The sequence below is a fragment of the Aotus nancymaae genome, unplaced genomic scaffold (genome assembly GCF_030222135.1).
Source record: "Aotus nancymaae isolate 86718 unplaced genomic scaffold, 86718_ANA_hifiasm-v0.15.2.pri h1tg000059l, whole genome shotgun sequence".
Lineage (NCBI taxonomy): Eukaryota > Metazoa > Chordata > Mammalia > Primates > Aotidae > Aotus > Aotus nancymaae.
Genome location: NW_026988473.1, coordinates 8426075 through 8446548, shown reverse-complemented (window position 1 = coordinate 8446548; position 20474 = coordinate 8426075). Strand labels below are relative to the sequence as shown.

Below are 20474 nucleotides of genomic sequence, written 5' to 3'. Positions count from 1 at the left end.
ATCCTAAAAGCCTTTGATCTTTCTGATGAGTTCATGGAAAGATGCTGATGTATGTGCCTCCCCTCCTTGCAGCAGCTACCTCAAATGGAGGGCCCCCCTGTACTGTAAGCATGTGATTTGCTTGACCTTATTAATCATGTCAAATGACTCACTCTCCTGACCCTGCCCCCCTGCCTTGTATATGATAAGTATCAGCATGTCCAGGCACTCAGGGCCACTACTGACTCCGCTCCTTGGTGGTAGTGGTCCCCGGGGCCCAGCTGAATTCCTCTCTTATCTCCATGTCTTGTGTCTTTCTTTCCTGCAATCTATCATCTCCGCACACAAAAGAACACCCACTAGACCCTGCAGGGCTGGACCCTGCACCCTGGCACTTAGGGTCCGCAGAGTATTTACCTCATGCCTGGTTACTGTCAACCCCCTCACCACACCTACCTACAGCACTCTCACAAAGGCTGCATCCCACTCCCTAGACAAAAGTAATGGCAGTTTCACCAACCTTAGTTTCAGCCACTTATATTAGGTTGGTGCAAAAGTAATCACAGTTTTTCAATTACTTTTAGTGGCAAAAACCGCAATTACTTTTGCACCAACCTATAATTTCTCTCCTACCCCAGAAGTCCATGTTGCTCAGTACTGAGAATGCACTGCGATCAGGTCTTCCTGTTTTCATCGTTTGCAAAGTTGCTGAAGGTCGACTGTTATTCCAGCCTAGATCCTTTCTTTATTTCATTTAATAACATACACTCCAGAGACCCACCTCCGAGTGCCCCCTCTGGTTTAGATAATCATTTTCCAAGTTCTTGTAATTTTTGGATCACAGCTCCATCCAAGCAATGAGCTCATCTAAATAGAAGACCTTTGAGGGTGTTCAATTGCATTCCGTACAATGGTGACTAAGGGATATCTTTTTGGGTCTGCTTCTCCCAGAAGACTGGAATCTTTGGGTACATAAATGTGCCTTTTTAATCTTCAAATCACCAAGTCTAGCACCAGGACAGGAATAATGAGGTTTCCTTAGACTGACCATGAGTGTGAACTGTGAACCTCAAGGTGGCGCCATTTATGTAAAATCTGGAATCTTCTTGAACATTTGCAATATGCCACCAGTCACTAGGGGGAGGCCTTAACTTTCATAACCAGATGCAAAGCTCAAAGTGTCTAAAATGAAATGATAGTTTCACTGGGTTCTATGAGATCAAGACAACTGACCAGCTTTTATTTTTTTGTCAAAAGAGGGTTTTGCATTATCCTGGCAGGTGTATCTAAGGGCTGTCTCCTTGGATTTCACACCCATGGAGAAAGGAATAAGAAAATGTTGACAAAATGGCACAGGAAGACAAATTTTGCATATTCTCACTCATACATGGGAGATGAAAAAGTTGATTTCATGGAGTCAGACAGTTGAGTGAAAAGTTACCAGGAGCTGGAAAGGGTGGGGAATGAAGAGATGTTGGTTAATGGGTACAAGATATAGTTTGATAGAAGGAATACATTCTTTTTTTTTTTTTTTTTTTTTTTTTTTGAGACGGAGTTTCGCTCTTGTTACCCAGGCTGGAGTGCAATGGCGCGATCTCGGCTCACTGCAACCTCCGCCTCCTGGGTTCAGGCAATTCTGCCTCAGCCTCCTGAGTAGCTGGGACTTCAGGCACGTGCCACCATGCCCAGCTAATTTTTTGTATTTTTATTAGAGACGGGGTTTCACCATGTTGACCAGGATGGTCTCGATCTCCTGGATCGAGATGGATGACCTCGTGATCCACCCGCCTCGGCCTCCCAAAGTGCTGGGATTACAGGCGTGAGCCACCGCGCCTGGCTAGAAGGAATACATTCTAATGTTCAGCAGAACAGTAGGGTGACTGTAGTTAACAATAATTGATTTATATTTCAAAATAGCTAGAATATTGAAACGTTCCCAACATAAAAAATGTTAAATCTTTGAGGTAATAGATATCTTAATTATACTGATTTGATCATTATACATTGTATGCATGTATCAAAATACTATTATTTAATCTGTATGACTTTTATCTAAAAAAATGTAGTCTTGGTCAGGCACAGTGGCTCATACCTGTAATTCCAGCACTTTGGGAGGCCAAGTCAGGTGGATCACTTGAGGTCAGGAGTTTGAGACCAACCTAGCCAACATAGTGAAACCTCGTCTCCACTGAAGAATACAAAAAATAACCAGGCGTTGTGGTGGGCGCCTGTAATCCCAGCTATTTGAAAGGCTGAGGCAGGAGAATCACTTGAACCCAGGAGGTGAAGGTTGCAGTGAGCTGAGATCACGCCACTGAACTCTAGCCTAAGTGACAGAGTGAGACCCCGTCTCAAAAAAAAAAGTGTAGTCTTAATTTACTGAGAATAGAAAGATTCTATGGCTCTCCCAAGCTGACGTGGTCCATACTACATAGTCCACAGTTGGAAATGAGTTTCAGACCTCACAGCCTTGATTTGACTAATTTGCCTCTCTTTCTCTTTCCTGTTTATCATGGGAATATATTAGGATGCTCAATTCTTGCTGTCCTACAAATAGACAATTTCTAACCTGGATTTTAAGAACTGAAACAATAAACAATACTGGAGGACCTTTCCCTACTGTGGCTACAACTCCTCTTTCTGAAATTGTCTTCCTCCTTGTCACTACTACAAGTTTAGAAAGGTGAACACTTCTAACTACGGGAGCAAATTTCAAAAAAAGATTTGGAGGGAGTTACTTTTGTTTTTAAACATAGGTGGCTCTAGTGGGCTCAGCATAGTGGCTCGTGTCTGTAATCCCAGCACTTTGGAAGGCTGAGGTGGGCGGATTTCTTTGAGCTCAGGAGTTTGAGACCTGCCTAGGCAACATGGAAAAACTCTATCTCCACAAAAAAAAAAAAAAAAAAAAAAAAAAAAAAAATTAGCTGGGTGTTGGAGGCTCATCCCTGTAGTCCCAGCTACTTGGGACACTGAGGCTGGATAATCTCTTGAGCCTGGCATATGGAGGTTGTAGTGAGCTGAGATGGCACCACTGCACTCCAGCCTGGGCGACAGTGAGACTTGTCTTATTTAAAAAAAAAAACACAAAAAAAACACCAGGTGGCTTTTGCCTGTAATTCCAGCTCAGCTAGAGGCTGAGCATGGGCAGTGCCTGAAGCCAGGAGTTTGACAAAATCTGGGCAACAAAGAAAGATGCTGTCACTTAAAAAATAAAATGAAAACAAAAACAAGAACAAAGGGAAACAACATCCTTTTGCCCTCGGAGTCCCATGATTGTCACAATTATCTGTCAGTCAAAGCACATGACCACAGTGGAAATCAACAAAGAAAACACATCTCTTTAGGATGGACCAAGACCGCAGCCTGAGCATGTGTTGAATCTTTTACCATCCTCCTATGAAATCTCAAAAGTTAATAAATTAGAACAACAAAAGAGAAAAGTGATAAACTCTACAGTGTGATGGAAACAAAACAGTGACAACACTTGGTGAGAATGTTTAAGATTCTCTGACAGAGAGCAGACAGCATGAGCTCTACAGGGAAATAAGACTGGAGAAAACTGAAGTACAAAATATGCTGCAGAAAAAAAGAACTTTAGATAGAGGAGCTTTTCGTGGAAAAGAGGAAACGATGTTTAGGGCACAACTTGGATAATTATTGAAGCTGAACACAGAAAAGGATGAGAGTAGAAATGTACAATCAGATATGGACCACTATTTCATCCCAGTTCCCTCTGTCCTTCCTTGGTAAGTGTTTTTTTCTTAACAGAAGACAGGAGTATAAATTGGACAACTGATTTTCCATAGCTACATTAAGTTCCCGAGATCAGGTGATCAAGCTGAAATAAGGCAGGATCACAAAAGATTATGTAGCGTCAACTATCAAGGAAACATATGTTAGCAAAATACCATTGGTCAAGGCTGCTGATCATGTATTTTTGAAGACGTGAGGATATTTATCCAGAAAACATGAAACCTCAAAGTCATACAGTTGGTCATTCATTAATTCTCTAGTTGGCAGGCAGTGTGACATATATCTCTCTTCCCTTTGTCATTCTGCAAGCCACACATCTCCAAGTCTACACTCATTTAAGATATTCTTTTCCAGTGTTTACCAGCCAGTGTCCAGTCAAGAAATATAAAATGTTATAGGTAAACTGAACCAAGAAAATGTCATACAGGAGCTGGTATTAGTGGGTTTGATGGGTTGCAGAAGCAAAAAACGGGTTGTGAACGATGTCCACTGATTGATAATGGCAGGAAGATCATACCACCCCTAGGGCTGGAAAAGAAGAAGAAAAATGGTACTGCCCAGATCCTATGACTGCAGGCGAAGGGGAGGCTGCTCTTGATGAAATTGAGCCACCTTAGCAGGAATGGAAGCCATCGCTATGGACTCTTCCTTGCTGGGCTGCTGGGTGCTGCAGGCGCTGCTGCCATAATCACTGCAAGAGGCAATGTCAGCAGCAGAGAAACATGACTTCTGCCTCCTCCAGTCTTCCAGTCTCCCAGCAGTGCCTTCCACTGGAGAACCCACAGGAGCCATCTACCACAGGGTTCTTCGATGTGAAATACACAGACCTTGTGTTTTAGCAATGAGGAGACACATTAGAAAAAAACAAATCTGGAGCTACAAAATAAGAGCCCTATCACGCATCCCATGATTGTAACCTGGAGTCTTGGTTTTGATTTTTTAGCTAATTGGTGGCCATTTGTCTGACCTATTGAAGAGTTAATAGCTGGAAAGTTTGTTGTGTATAAGTACCTGATTTAATGATGTTAGAAGAGCCAGTAACATGTAAAACAAAAGGTTTTTATTGTCTCTTTCAGTGAAGCAGACTGTTGGGGAAGAAAGGCTTTTCTCCTGAGTAAACTGTCAAGTTCATCAAAGTAAGCAGTCCCTAGGAACCCACAGTGAGAATCAGCCAGTCAGTTTCCTGGTTTATCTCACATATCCTGAGGTTATTTGTTCTGCTTCTCCATGAAATTTTCCCAAAATGTACAAAGCATGTCATTAAGCCTGTTGTGGGTGCCATAGGGTAACTGCTTGCCTCTCCAGAACAAGATGAAGAAAATCTACATAATTTCATCATCCCAAGTGGCACCGGTGCTTGCAGGGGACTCAAATGTCCCCACTTGACATTGTACCTCTGCTGTGGTTATGGTTTGCGTGCTTATGTGTGTTGTTCACACGTGGGGCTGACTTACAAAGACATGCAGTTACCTCAAGCACACCTTATGGACTGTGGGGAAGGTCGAGAAGAGGTGTGATGAGGACCTGGCCCAGTTCTCTGGCAGGCAGTTCTCCCTCTGAGATTCCTTTATGTGGAAGAGGAGGTGGAAAAGAGAACCATGGTGACCACCCAATAAGTGTATGATCTGTGCTAGCCTAACCTATGTTAGCCTGACAGACTCCATCTTGCTGAGAGCCAGACAGACTTCAACTTAACCTCCACCTCAGCCCTCCCGCCATTTCTCTCTTGAGTGCATGCCAGGGTCATGCTACGGTGTTGGGTCATGCTACTATAGAAGCATATAAGCTTTGTAACCATATCCTGCTTGGAAAGCCCACTTGCTATTGTGAATACCCCCCTTGACTGATTGTATGGCAAGTACTGAATACCCCCCTTGGTAACCAGCAATCATGGGAACTGCTTGTGTATACCCTCCTTAGTTAATCGACAATCATGGGAGCCTCTTGCCTCCTAGTTACCAGCTTCCGTATCTAACTTGCTTGTTCTGCTTCTGTAAAATTCTGCTTCAGCTAGACTCCCCCTCCCCGCTTTTAAACACGGTATAAAAAGGAATCCAGCCCCTTCCTCGGGGCTGAGAGATTTTTGAGTGTGAGCTGACTCTCGGTCACTGGCAGTAAAGGACTCGTGATTCAAACTCAGCGTGTGGCACTTTCTCTAACTCACACAGGTTACAGCAGTCAAAGTACTTGGACATTAGGATCTCAACTGATCCTCTTAAGGTTTCCATTTGCCTGGAAGATGTTCACCTGTTTGAAGGCCAATCCCTAGAAAATCAGGACACTGGGACCAACACATCCTGGTGAGGACAGGAGTCCAAGGACTCTGTGTGTTTTGGGGATCAGTAACCCCACCCCCATCATTCTGTAGACTTAGGTCCAAGACTCATTATTAAGGATATTAACAACATCATAATAATAGTCACTTTCATCTAACCATAAAACAATAAATTAGGTTATTGAAAAGTAATGATCTTAACTGTGGAAAATCCTAAGGAAACCAGAACCAAATTCTGAAGCACTCTTTGTTAGCACTCACGGGAAATAAACATTCCTTGTTGGCAGAACCAGTTAGATTCAGTTTGATATTTTGTTGAGAAAGACATGATTGATTTTCTTTGACTTTTTCATTTATTTTTTTTTCCTTTAGTTACATAAGTGTAGAAATTGACATTTGGTGCTGAGACGCTGTGATGTGTATTTTCCTCCATTAATTCACTTCTTATGTACATCCTGTGAAATAGACACTGTTTTCACCACCTGAGATTAAAAATGAGGAAACTATGGCTTCAAGGCTAAGCCACCTGCTGAAGAACTCACAAGTAGAAAATGCAAGGGCAGAGCTTGAACCCAGAGATAGTCTGGTCCCAAAATTGGACATCTCCTCACTCCTCAATCATGGATACATTCTAATTTTGAAAGATCCAAACAGCATTTCAGAATCAAACAAAAAAATCAAACTGCCCTAGTAAGATTCTGTCAGAGGCTAGCAAGGTTGTAGAGAAAAGGGAATGCTTATACAGTGTTGGTGGGAGCATAAATTAGTTTATCCCTTGTGGAAATCAGTGTGGCAATTCCTCAAAGAGCTAACAACAGAACTACCATTTGACCCAGCAATCCCATTACTAGGTACACACCCAAAGGAATATAAAACATTCTACCATAAAGACACATGCAGGCATAGATTCATTGCAGCTCTATGCACAATAGCAAAGACATGGAACCAATCTAAATGTCCATCGATGGCAGAGTGGATAAAGAAAACGTGGTACATATATACCGTGTTATGCTATAAAGCCATAAAAAAGAATGAGACCATGTCGTTTCCAGGAACATGGATGGAGCTGGAGGCCACTATCCATAGCAAACTAATGCAGAAACAGAAAACCAAATATTGCATGTTCTCACTTAAAAGTGGGAGCTAAATGATGAGAACACATGGACACATAGAGGTGAATAGACAGTGGGGCCAACTTGAGTGTGGAGAGTGAAAGGAGAGAGAAAAAATGATGTTGGGTACTAGGCTTAATACCTGAGTGATGAAATAATCTGTACAACACCCCCCATGATACCAGTTGACCTATGTAACAAACCTACACATGTACCCCAAACCTAAAATAAGAATTAAGAAAGAATTCTGTAAGAGGTGATGTTGAATTTGTAGAATAATAAAGCATAGTTGACACCTTTGAATTTTTTACTGTTTCTTCCAGGAACCAGGTGTGTGTCTTTATTTATTTAAATTTCCTTTTTATGTTGTGAATAAGATTTCATGACTTTATTATTAGTGGCTTGCATATCTCCACTCAGATAGATTTCAACATATGTTTGTTGTTGCTGGTTATATTCTTGTCAAAGAACCATTTTCCATTATGGTATGTAATGGTGTAGCTAGTTTGCAAGAAAGCAATTGATTTTTATATTCTGATCATATATTCAGCTAACTTTATGTACTCATATTCTTTTGAAAGTTTTCTAGTAGATTGTCTTAGAGTTTCATCAAAGTTGATAAGCTATCTATAATAGTGTATGATTCATTGATTCAGCTTTTTTCAATAAGGATTTTTTTCTTGTGTGAAGAGAATATTTCTATACAATTTGCATCTTTCTTATTTTTCTAAAGCACAATTTTTTAGAGCACTTTCAGGTTTACAGAATAATTGAGTAGAAAATACAGAGTTCGCATCTAACCCCTTCCCCCGCATAGGCACAGCCTTCCTTGTTAGTCATATCCTAACCCAGAGTAATATAAATAATTAATAAACTCACCTTGACAAATTATTTTCATCCGAAGAGCATAGTTTATGTTAAGGTTCACTCTTGCTGCGCTACATTCTGTAAGTTCTGAGAACTGTGTAATGACCTGTACGTACCATCACAGGGCAGGCACCCTATTCAACAAATGGTGCTGGAATAATTGGCAAGCCACCGGCAGGAGAATGAAACTGGATCCTCATCTCTCACCTTATACAAAAATCAACTCAAGGCGGATCAAGGACTTAAATTTAAGACCTGAAACTATAAAAATTCTAAAAGGTAACATTGGAAAAACTCTTCTAGACATTAGCTTAGGCAAAGACTTCATGACCAAGAACCCAACAGCAAATGCAACAAAATCAAACTTAAATAGATGAGACTTAATTAAATGAATATGCTTCTGCATGGCAAAAGGAACAGTCAGCAGAGTAAACAGACAACCCACAAAACAGGAGAAAATCTCCACAATCTATACATCCAACAAGGACCATTATACAGAATCTTCAAGAAACTCAAACAAATTAGCAAGAAAAAAACAAACGACCCCATCAAAAAGTGGGCTAAGGACATGAGTAGACAATTCTCAAAAGAAGATACACAGCCGGGCGAGGTGGCTCACGCCTGTAATCCCAGCACTTTGGGAGGCTGAGGCGGGTGGATCACGAGGTCAAGAGATCGAGACCATCCTGGTCAACATGGTGAAACCCTGTCTCTACTAAAAATACAAAAAAAATTAGCTGGGCATGGTGGCATGTGCCTGTAGTCCCAGCTACTCAGGAGGCTGAGGCAGGAGAATTGCCTGAACCCAGGAGGCAGAAGTTGCGGTGAGCCGAGATTGCGCCATTGCACTCCAGCCTGGGTAACAAAAGCGAAACTCCGTCTCAAAAAAAAAAAAAAAAAGATACACAAATGGCCAACAAACATATAAAAGTGCTCAACATCACTAATGATCAGGGAAACACAAATCAAAACCACAATACAATACCACCTTACTCCCGCAAGAATGGCCGTAATCAAAAAATAATAGATATTGGCGTGGATGTGGTGAAAAGAAAACACATCTACACTACTGGTGAAATTGTAAACTAGTACAACCACTATGGAAAACAGTGTGGAGATTCCTTAAATAACTAAGAGTAAAACTTCCAGCAATCCCACTACTGGGTCTCTGCCCAGAAGAAGAGAAGTCTTATACAAAAAACATACTTGTAAATGCATGTTTCTAGCAGCACAATTTGTTATTGCAAAAATATGGAACCACCCCAAATGCCTATAAGTCAATCAATAGATAAAGAAGTTGTGGTATGTATATTCAATGGCCATAAAAAGGAACGAATTAATGGCATTTGCAGCAACCTGGATGGAACTGGAGACCATTATTCTAAGTGAAGTCACTCAGGAATGGAAAACGAAACATTGTATGTTCTCACTCATGAGTGGAAGCTAAGCTATGAGAATGCAAAGGCATAAGAATGATGCGACGGACACTGGGGACTTGAGGGAAAGGGTGGGAGGGAGTGAGGGATAAAAAAACACTACAAATTTGGTTCACTGTATACTACTCGGATGATGGGTGCACCAAAATCTCACAAATCACTGCTAAAGAACTTACTCATGTATCCAAATATCACCTGTTCCCCCAAAACCTATGGAAATAAAATTTTTTTAAAAAAATTCAGAATCATTTCCCTGCCCTAAAAATCCTCTGTGCACTCCCTTTTTGTGCCCCCGCGTCACTAACCTCTGCCAATCACAGATCTTTGTCTCCATATGTGCTTTTCAGAATGTCATATGGTTGGAATTCTACAGTAGGTCACCTTTTCAGATTGGCTTCTTTCACTTAGTCATATGCATTTGAGATTCCTCTTTGTCTTTTCATGGAATAATAGCTCATTTCTTGATAGTGATGAATCATCTTCCATTGTCTGTCATTTCTTCTTGGTGGTGAATCATCTTTTACTGTCTGTATGTCCCAAAAGTTAATAACCCCTGCACCTATTAAAGGACTTCTCAGTTGTTTGCCAGTTTTGACAATTTTTAATCAAACCACTATGAATATCTGTGTCCACATTTTTGTATACAAATAAAATTGCAACTAATTTACGTCAATATCAAGAAGCACACTTACTGGAATTTGTGATGAGAATATACTCACTTTAGTAAGAAACTGCCACATTGTCTTCCAAATGGTTGTATCATTTTGCATGCATTCAGCTATGTTTTAGGTACCTATGCAGTGAACATGGTGGTGATGGAAGGGGCTGAGGGGAAGGGTAGGTCTTGTTTAGACTTGCTCAATATGCAACTGAAACAAGCCTGGCTGGCTGTCAGACATGCAGGGGGATCAAAGCAGGGTCTCCTTCTGTCCCTGCTCTCCCATAACCAAAACGCAGCCTTCCAGCTTCCTATGCCTGCCGAAGTCAGAATTCACCTCTGTCCCTGCACTGATAATAAAGAAAAAAAGAAAGAATCAGCAAAAGCTCAGAAGGAAACTGAGAATCCTGGGAATATTTCCAGAGGTGCCTGAACTCACCTGGAGCACAAAGCAGAGTGCCCACAGGGCTGCCCTTCTGTGTTCTGCCCCATTCAGGGAGGCATTGGGAGGTGACCCTGATGGATGGCAGCAGCTGTGGGTAGGAGGGGCAGGCTGGAAGCCAGGCCCTGTGGCCAGTGCCAGCTAGGCTCCCTAGGTACAAATAGCTCTGGACTCCACAGCTCCACAGGCTCCTGGGGTGGAGTCCAAATCACTCATTGTTTGTGAAAGCTGAGCTCACAGCAGAATAAGCCACCATGAGGCTGTCGGTGTGTCTTCTGCTGGTCACACTGGCCCTTTGCTGCTACCAGGGTGAGTACATCAGTCATGAGTCCAGCATCAGCCCCTGGGAAGCACCCTGCTCTGAGCATGAGGTCACCTATTCAGGCTGGGGTTGGGATCTACAAAACCAAAATTCTGAACCTTTTTCTGTGCTTGTTGAACAAGCCCCTCATAAAGTTCAGAGCTATTTTTTCTACTCCCCAGCACCTAGGAAGTTTTATAGAAAATCCGTGCAGGCAAATGTTCTTCTGCCTAAGCTTCACTCCTGGATGGAATCTGTGTCAGATGATGTCATGTGAGGTCTGGGGTGAATCTGGGCTCGCTACTTCCCAGCCCTTTAACCTTGGGCATAGTGATCCCCCTCCCTGAGCCTCGTCCTATCACTGGTGGTTAGCGCTTCTGCTTCTGCCAGGAGTGGCTATGGGAATGGAGTAAGAAAGATTAATTCTGTCGAAAGAGTCTAGCTGTGGACAGGGCATGGTGGCTGATGCCTGTAATCCTAGCACTTTGGAAGGTCAAGGTAAGTGGATTGCTGGAGCTCAGGAGTTTGAGACCAGCTTGGGCAACATGGTGAAACCCCAGCTTTACAAAAAAAAATAATAATACAAAAAATCCTCCAGGCGTGGTGGCATGCACTAGTAGTTTTAGCAACTTGGGGGGCTGAGGTGGGAAAATCACGTGAGCCCAGGAGGTCGAGGCTGCAGTGAGCTGGGATTGAGTAAACTGCACTCCAGCCTGGGTGGCAAAGGGAGACCCTGTCACAAAAAAGACGAAAGAAAGAAAGGAAAGAAAGAAAGAGAGAGAAAGAAAGAAAGAAAGAAAGAAAGAAAGAGAGAAAGAAAGAAAGTTTAGCTGTTGATATGAAGTTCTCCCTTTATCGTGTGACCTTGAGGAAGTCACCCCTAGAGGTCTGGAATTGTCATCAGCACAACAAAGGCATGAGAACATAGAACCCAGGGGATCCTGTCTGGACTAACATCAGGGAGCCATGAGAGAAGAATCGACTTTCCTAACATCAACTATATTTTTATTCTTGTGCTGCAGCCAATGCCGTGGTCTGCCCAGCTCTTCTTTCTGAGATGTTGGGCTTCTTATTCATTGACGAACCTGTGTTCAAGTTACAACTTGCCAAATTTAATGCTTCTCCGGAAGATGTTGCAGCCAAGTTGGAAGTGAAGAAATGCACAGATCAGATATCCCTTGAGAAACGAGGCCCAGTTGAAGTTGCCCTGGTAATTTCTTTCTCCTTTATGTGTCTAGGCTTCTGGTCAGCTGCACAGTATGAAGTGAGGTCAGCTTGCTGCTCTGTGGGGGATGCAGGTGATGGGGCACCTGTCTTGCTGGTCACCTCTTGAGAAGGTCACTCGAGGCCACAGAGTGGGTGCTACCATTTCACCTGCAGAATTAAACTCCGTTGCACACAACATCCTGCACGTTTCTCCTTCTCAGGTCACATTCCTGGATGCCGTGTCCCCAGAGTGTGCTGAGGACACAGGGAGTGTGCATGGGTCCAGGCAGGGATGGTGAAGGACCAAGCATGGGTGCCTCCCTGCTGGGGGCTTTTCTGAGACCAAGCTGCCCTCATGCAGTGGACATAGTCACTCTGGAATGGCCTGGGGAAATGGGAGCTTTGAACATGCAGAGGAAGGCAGAGAGGGACCTAGAGCAGGGGATCTCGCAGATGAAGCGCTGGTAGGCTGGACTTCTCTGCAGCTTCTGCAGAGTCAGGAAGGAGCCCCTCCCAGCTCCTCAGACCACATGCTCCCCTCCTCACCCACGAGGCTCTCCTGACCACAGTGGGTCAAGACTCTTGATGCTCTACCTTCTGCAGTGCCATGGAAGCAGGATGTTCTCACTCTGTCTTTCTCAAGAAATTAGAGGCTTTCCAGGAGCTTCTCAACCTGGCTGCCTTTGGGTTGCTGTCCTGAGGTTTAGCTGCAAATGTCTATGGAAACCACAGGCTCAGGACTGAGAAGTGCCTGGGCCCTGAGGCAGAATTCCCACAAGGGGAGGCTGGAGGTTACTGGAAGCCAGGCTTCCCAGAGGCCATCCCAGCCCTGACCAGCCTCTCAGCCCTGGGTCCCCCATTGCAGGAAACAGGAGACTCCAAGACCTGGGACAGCTCAGACAATGACCTCTTGCTGCTCTGTCCACCCCTCCTCTCTTCCTTCTGGGAGGATCCCAGGCCTCACTCTTGGATCCTTCCAGGGCTATTGCCCTGGTGAGGAAAGGCTGCACCCTCACCGGCATGGGTGCTGTGAGGTCATGAGATCTAGGCCTCAGTTTCCCAAACTGAGTTGTTGCCTCTGCCCTTCCAATTGCCTTTGGGGGCAGAATTCCACTGGCCTCTTGGATGTTAGCCTGTCATCTCCAGCAGCAGCATGACTGACCCCACCTTCCTTTCTTTTTTCTTTTTCTATTTCAGTTGAAAATCGTGGAAAAATGTAAAAAGTGACATGTAAAAACTTTCATCCTGGTTTCCACCATCTTTCAATGATACCCTGCTCTTCACTGCAGAATGTAAAGGTTTCAACGTCTTGCCTTAATAAATCACTTGCCCTGCACATCTCCACTGGTCTTGTTATAATCCTGCAGTCTCAAGCCTTGGGTAGAGGTTGCTTTCCATAGAGGGGTGGTCTTTTGCTGTGGGTGATAATTAACTCCAGAGAACCAGGGTCCTGTTACCAACACAGCCTGAGTCCAGGTGTCACCAAGAGAAGTATTTGATAGGAATTGTCCTGCATTCCTTACAGATTTTTCATCCTGCGGCTGTGAATAAAAACCCGTGGTAATGAGGACACAGGAATTGAAACGTTCCTGCTGGTCTCGTACTGAGGGAACCCCCAGCTTGAATGGGTGTCCAGGCCTGGGGTTACCACCCAGTAGAGACTACTGTGATGTCCCCTCAGACCCACAGTCAGCCTGCTTAGTGCCACCTCTGCACTATGGTTTCTCTCCGCTGTCACGTCCAGTATACTTTATTTGCCATTTATCACAATTTGGGGGCCTCTTCAGTTTTCAGCCTGGAGTTCACATTGTTTCACTCCCCACACTCGGAGCACTCATCAGTGTCTGCATTACTCTCCAGCATCTGAGGCAAACGCTTCCTTCCTCAGGTTCTCCCAAGAGCTCCAGAGACCAGCACCCCTGCCAACTGGACAGCTCCCAGTGCGCACTCCACAGTCATTTCAGGAGCAGGCTGTGAAACGGAGCACAGGGTCTGCCCCCAGCCTGCTCTCCTTTCCATGAGCCCATCCAGGCTAATGCAAGTCCCACCCAGCAAGTCCCCTGACCAGGACACAGGGAGATGCCACAAGTGTCCTGTGGCTACTGGGACAAAACTCTGCAAACTTTGTGGCTTAAAACAACTGATTCTCAGGCATCTCCGGGGTCAGAAGCCCAACATTAGTATCACTGTGAAGAGGTCAGTGGGTAGCAGGGCTCTGCTCCCTTTGGGGGCTCTTGGGGAGAATTCACCAAGGGCTGCTTCTGGCTTCTGAGCTGATAATCGTCCTGGTCCCGTGACCACATCATTCCAACCTCTGCCTCCATGTTAGGTTCCCTTCCCCTTTTCTTTCTATATCAAGCCCCACCCACTCTGACTTTTAATCACAAACTACACAGGTTTGGTTTTGGAACCCCACAGGTTATTCAAATAACACCCCATCTCATCATCCTTAACTTAATCATGTCTGCCAAGTGCTTTTTTGGTCACATAATGGAACATTCACAGACTTCAGGGATTAGGATGTGGGTTTCTTCAGGGTGGGCATGAGGCAGCCAACTACAGCTCCTCTCCCTCCTGACTCCTAACAGTGCACTATGTTCTATTCCCTCCATTGCCCCAGAATCACCTTCGCAAGTTGCTTCTTTCCCATCACACAGACACATCACAGTGCGGTCTATGTCCTTCCCAGCTCAGACCAAATTCTCCTAAATTGTCTTGCAGCCTCTGTGAAGCCTTCCTACAATACATCCTTCTCATTCATGCCACAGTGAGTCTCCTAAATTTAAAACGTGATCCTGTTCTCCTGTCAACAACTTTAAATGACCAGAGGGCACTGGTTCTCAAGGGTTTCAAGTAAGGGAAATTCTTTTTTACCCCAAATCTATCTTTATATGATAATAGTCATCATTATGCAATTGGCAGAAGAGTAAGTTATTATTAAACATTGTTTTTAAAAGAAATGTGTATTTTAATCACACCAGAAATTATGTACACTTAAACATAGACCCTAAATATATGAAACTTATTATCAGCAGGCATAGCATGTGCTGCTGTGTGTGGCAGATACAAGAATTTATAGAGCTCTCCAAACACTGAGAGAAAACCAGAGAGGAACCACTGCTCGAGAAGCAAGTCCACACCCTTGTGTTGCACACAAGGACTTCCAAGACCCTGCTCTGGGAACCTTTTTCTCCTCCTCTCCTCTTCCCTCAGGCACTCTGTGCTCAGTCATACTTGTTTATATCTCATTTCTTAGGCCTCATGTTTTTCACACTCCTGCATAAGTGCCTATGGGTCTCCCTTTCCCTGTATAGCCTTCTCTCACTATGGTATCTGACAACCTCATTTATAGAATCCACTTCACACGTCTCCTCCTCTGTGAAGCCCTCTAGGATTCCCATGCCTTATATTATATCTTTATACACATATGTGCCCAGATACATAGGCATCCCTCTTTTATTATCAGTTTATCTTTCTGTGACATAGGATTCATATCATAGTATTGTTGTGAGAACATATTAAATAAATTAATACTATAAAGCACTCAACAAATTATAGCAATCATTATTATAATGCTTACAACGACTAAAAATTTCTATTCATTTATCATCCTGATATGCTTTTTTTTTTGGAGATGAGATTCGCTCTTATTACCCAGGCTGGAGTGCAATGGTCCAATATTGGCTCACTGCAACCTCCGCCTCCTGGGTTCAAGTAAATTTCCTGCCTCAGCCTCCCGAGTAGCTGGGATTACAGGCATGTGCCACTACACCCAGCTAATTTTGTATTTTTAGTAGAGACAGGGTTTCTCCATGTTGGTCAGACTGGTCTTGAACTCCTGACCTCAGGTGATCCTCCCGCCTTGGCTTCCCAAAGTGCTGGGATTACAGGTGTGAGCCACCGCGCCCAGCCTGATATGCATTTTGTTGGAAGGCTTCCAAGTTCTCTCTCACTTCATCCTCCCTAGTACCCAAGAAGGTCCAAGATTGTTCCCACTAATGAACATGAGAATGACTAATGCCCTACCCAGTGATCCTCAACCCTGGCTCTATTTTCAAATCCACTGGTAAGCTGTTGAAATCAAGTGATGTTCAGGCTCCATCTGGGGCATATGTGTCTATCTCTGTGTAAGTAGAGCTCCTGCCATCCCCGTTCTTGTGCCTTCAGCTCCTATGGGTGAAGTCATCCAGGTTAAAGCGAAATCTATACCACACCGAACATCATCTATAGTGTATATATCTGTAGTGTATTTTGTTGAAAGAATTAGTGAATTTCCTTAAAGAATTAATTAGCAAGCTGAATGGGAAGACAAGATATAGAACTGAAGATAGACACATGTATATCGCTGAGATGAGATCTTATTACACAAATTAAAAGCCTCCAGACATTCGAGGAAATGTCAAGGAAGGCTCGTGGAAGAGGTGATGGCTGAGTCGAACCATGAAGCACAGAGAAGATGAGGATGGCCGGCAGGGGAAGCAAAGGCATGGATCAGAGGCTGACCCAGTCCTCTGGAGGACAAAGATGCCCACATTCCTTTCGGCATCTTCAAGGCTCATAGATATTTCTCTAGCACAGGATTTCTCAGTCTCGGCAGTAGTGACATAGCAGGAAAGTAATCCTTTCTTGTGGGATCTGCCCTGTGCATTATGGGATGTTCGGCAGCCCCCCTGGCCTCTGCCCACTCAATGCCAATAGTACCTGGGCTGCTATACAGCTGTGACAACCAAAAACACCTCCAGACTCATGTCTGCAGGGATGGGGAAGGTGTGGAGTAGATGAGTCCTGGTTGAAAGTCACTCTTTGGAGTGGGAAACTTCATCAGTTCTGCTGTACAACTCTACCAATACTTCTAATGATTAGACGTTCATGACAGTGGAATTACTACAGGTACAAGAAAAATAGGGGCATTGAAAATAAAACAAATACCAACTTGATGATGCAAATGTTGAGATATTTTAGGAACCAAATCAGCGGTCACACATGTACAGGATTAACGTTTAACCACATATTACAGGGAAATGTCAGGTTGAGTAAAGTTCAGGGTTTGGTGAGGGAGCCAAGGAGAATTAATCAGGGCTGACACCTGATTCTGGCTCTGCTTTCAAATTCAGCTCCTAGTCTGAACTCAATAGATAAATCCAAGTCATATGCTGTTATCGTAACAGTCACTTTTGAGGAAAAAGGACACTGAGGTGGCCTAGGCACTGGTGGGTCAGTCTCTACCTACCTCTTCTTTTAGCCCACCCTGATCCCAAAGTCCTCACCCAAGAAAGCACGTCATTGGTGTTAGTGTCCAGAATGTGACTGTGATGTGTGGTCAGTGTTGCATTTGATCCCTACCTTTACTAAAGATTCAAATGTAGATAAGCACCTATTTCTAAATACACCTTATAGCAAAACATGTAGTATCATCTGTGAACTCGTGAAAACAGCAAGTTCTGCTCTGAAAAATCAATTAAAAATTGTTCATTAGGCACCTACCCTATGATGCTGCCATATAAAGACAGGACATGCCCAGAACTTGCTCTCAAGGAGCATGAACACAGAGGAGGGGCCAACATCAGGGATATGGAGATGTCAAGAGGGATCTGCCCATGGAGAGTCATGGGGTCCTGTGAAGGAGGAGATCCCTGGAGATGCAGGGGTTAGCACAGAACACAAGACCTGCGCGGTCCTTGATGTGCCTTTGGGAATGAATGAAGTGGTTCAACCCAGAGTGACTGAGGCAAGGGGAGTGGAGGAGGGGCATCCATATGGGGCAAATGTCTCAAGCAGAAATTGATGGAGCTTGTGCAGAAATAAACCTAGGGTTTGCATACAGCAGCAATGAGAGTCATGGACACCAGCACCTACCTGAGCCATGATGCATGGGTCCCTCAGGGTCCAGCCAAGTAGGGAAATAGTGTTGAGAGCAGCCTGTGGACCAAGAATACCTGACTCCATATCCTGGTTCTGCCCCTTCCTAGCTGTGTCCCGTGAAGTTCTATGGAATCTCTGTGTCCTGTCTCCTGTAGCTGGGGTTAAATGATCTGCCACCTTACAGGGTAGTGACCACACATTCAGTTTGCTCAGGACAGTCCTGGTTTACATTATTGTCCTGTTTCGGCACCCCACCTGTTTAGGTTCTCTCTTATTCTCCAAAGTGTCCCTTATTCACAATCAATATTACGGTCACCCAGATTACAGGGTGGTAGTTGTGGGATTAAAAGAGGCTTACAACAGTGCCTGTCAGTTAGTAGTTAAAAGAATTATTTTTCATTCATATATTTTTTAACATTTTCATGGACATTGCTAAGAAGTTGGATCTCAAATATTATGACAAACAAGTCTTCCTCCTATAATTCTTCAGCCCTCCAAAAAAACTTGGGATTGTAGGCCATTCATTTGTATTACTCTTATATTTATAAAGTTAGTCACATTAGTTTTGTGCTTCATATGATTTTCTTCCAGAGCTGCTGTTAAAGAGTGTGAGGTGGCAGCTGGGCCCAGTGGCTCATGCCTGTAATCCCAGCACTTTGGGAGGCCGAAGTGGAAGAATCCCTTGAGGCCAGGAGTTTGAAACCAGCCTGGCCAACATAGTGAAACCCCGTCTCTACAAAAAATACAAAAATTAGCTGGGCATGTTGGTTCACACTTGTAATCCCAGCTACTCAGGGGACTGAGACAAGAGAATGGCTTAAACCCGGGAGGCGGAGGTTGCAGCAGTGAGCCAAGATTGTGCTGCTTTTACACACCAACATGAACTCTGTCTCAAAAAAAAAAAAAAAAAAAAAAGAGTGTGAAGTGAGATCAAGCCAGACTCTACAGTCTATACACAGTCAGGGGCAGTCTGAGTGGTAGTAAGAAAGTGATAGAAAGTGGAGTGGGCTTGTATTTTAATCCTCATTGGACATATTATCCCAGAACCATTAACACTCCAAAGACAATATATCTCTAGATAACAACTTTCTGCTTGATTCACATCCTATGTATCTTCCTTGTTGGAACTATCAACTATTTTTTTTTTTTTTTAACAAACTCTGGCTTAAAATAAAAGGAAAACTGAGCTTTACCAGATACATAAAATTCATTTATGCTGGGTCTCTATTATTTGGAGCCTCCCCCACACCTGTTCACCCATGTAGGGTCTCAAAATGATTTTTTTTTTTTCCTTGAGAAGCTTTACTTACCTCTGCTTAGGCTTTCTTGTTGAAATCACTTTTGCTTATTATCTGCCTAATACTTTAGGACAAAATCAGTGTTGTGAAAACAAAACTCTATCTTTCTCATAGGCTTACTTAAAGTAAACCTTCAATGGCTCTCTTCTTTCTATAAAATACTGCTCAGTGTCTCAATTCAGAAATTAAAATACACAGACCTGTGCAATAATCAGAACTTCACAGTGACTCAAAATTAAGCCTTTCTTTACTCCTCTCCTGACACTTCTACTGATTCTTCCCATGGTACCTACCCGTGGTGTATGACACTTCACTATTGAGGTGCAGAAAGAGGAAAAACGAAGATATGAAAGCTCTCAATTAATCCAAATGCCTTTGTGATTAGTCCAGGTCCTCTATGCATTATGATAATTCATCTCATAGAACACAGTCATGTGTCTCAGAAAGTCCACACTACTAAGATCTATCATTTCCCTGATGCTTTAAAAATCAATGGGAAAACAACAAAGAGTTTCAGCAAAGTAAAAGTATTATTGGGTGAAAAATGTGTAAAATAGTGAAAGACAAAATTTAAACAGTATAACAGAGTATATATGTGGAGGATAAATTAAAGAAAGAAAAGCTATGAATGAAAGGGGAAGAATGTTGAGGAATTAATTCACAATGTCCAGCTACAAAATTCCATCACGAGAAAGAGAGAAAATTGTGTGAAACTCGATATTGAAGAAATAATACACAAAATCTCCCAAAATAAAGGATATGGAATTAAATTAAGAAGGCCCTCATTCTTTACTCCAAAAGCAATCAAGGTGAAATTTTGGAACATTATTTTCAAAAAAAGATCTTTTCTCTAGAAGAATCACATAGTTTTATCCAAGCTGTGGAATAAAAATGGCATCAACACAATAAACTTAACTGTAAAGGAGAAATACATATTTACTGAATTTTCTACCTATAATTCTATAATCAGCCAACTTTCATTTAAGCTTGAAGATAGAATTAAGAAATTTTTAGTCATGCAAAATTTCCCAAGCTTTTTTACTACCTGCAGGGGTTGGTCCTGACCCTGACTCAGTGACGGATGAATAAAGTACACCGACACGCAGATATTATGCTTTGTCAGTTTGGCTGAGGGTCTGTGGCCACTTACGGACTCCCTGGACAGTGCTGTAAACAGTTGCAACTGCCGGCCCCCACCAGCCAGAGAGACTTGCGTTTATTCAGTAAAGTTTAATTGACAAAGGCTTCAGTCAACATCACTAGAGGTTGAAGATTAAAGCACAGG

The 20474-nt window shown here is 43.2% G+C and overlaps 1 protein-coding gene across 1 annotated transcript; it reads left to right on the top strand.

Moving 5' to 3' along the window:
- The first annotated feature begins 10707 nt into the window (after nucleotides 1-10707).
- SCGB1D2 (secretoglobin family 1D member 2) lies at nucleotides 10708-13369 on the top strand. The gene is made up of 3 exons (XM_012454299.2): nucleotides 10708-10831; nucleotides 11846-12033; nucleotides 13227-13369. The coding sequence occupies exons 1-3, from the start codon at nucleotides 10777-10779 to the stop codon at nucleotides 13254-13256; spliced, it is 273 nt and encodes a 90-aa protein (XP_012309722.2). The 5' UTR covers nucleotides 10708-10776; the 3' UTR covers nucleotides 13257-13369.
- Nucleotides 13370-20474: the final 7105 nt, after the last annotated feature.

What these genes read in the sequence shown, in the direction of transcription:
- SCGB1D2 (XM_012454299.2), top strand. Translation starts at nt 10,777, where the DNA reads ATGAGGCTGTCGGTGTGTCTTCTGCTGGTCACACTGGCCCTTTGCTGC. An exon ending in GGCCCTTTGCTGCTACCAGG is followed by an intron (nt 10,832 to 11,845) that starts GTGAGTACATCA and finishes CTTGTGCTGCAG; the next exon opens with CCAATGCCGTGGTCTGCCCA. An exon ending in GCCCAGTTGAAGTTGCCCTG is followed by an intron (nt 12,034 to 13,226) that starts GTAATTTCTTTC and finishes TTTCTATTTCAG; the next exon opens with TTGAAAATCGTGGAAAAATG.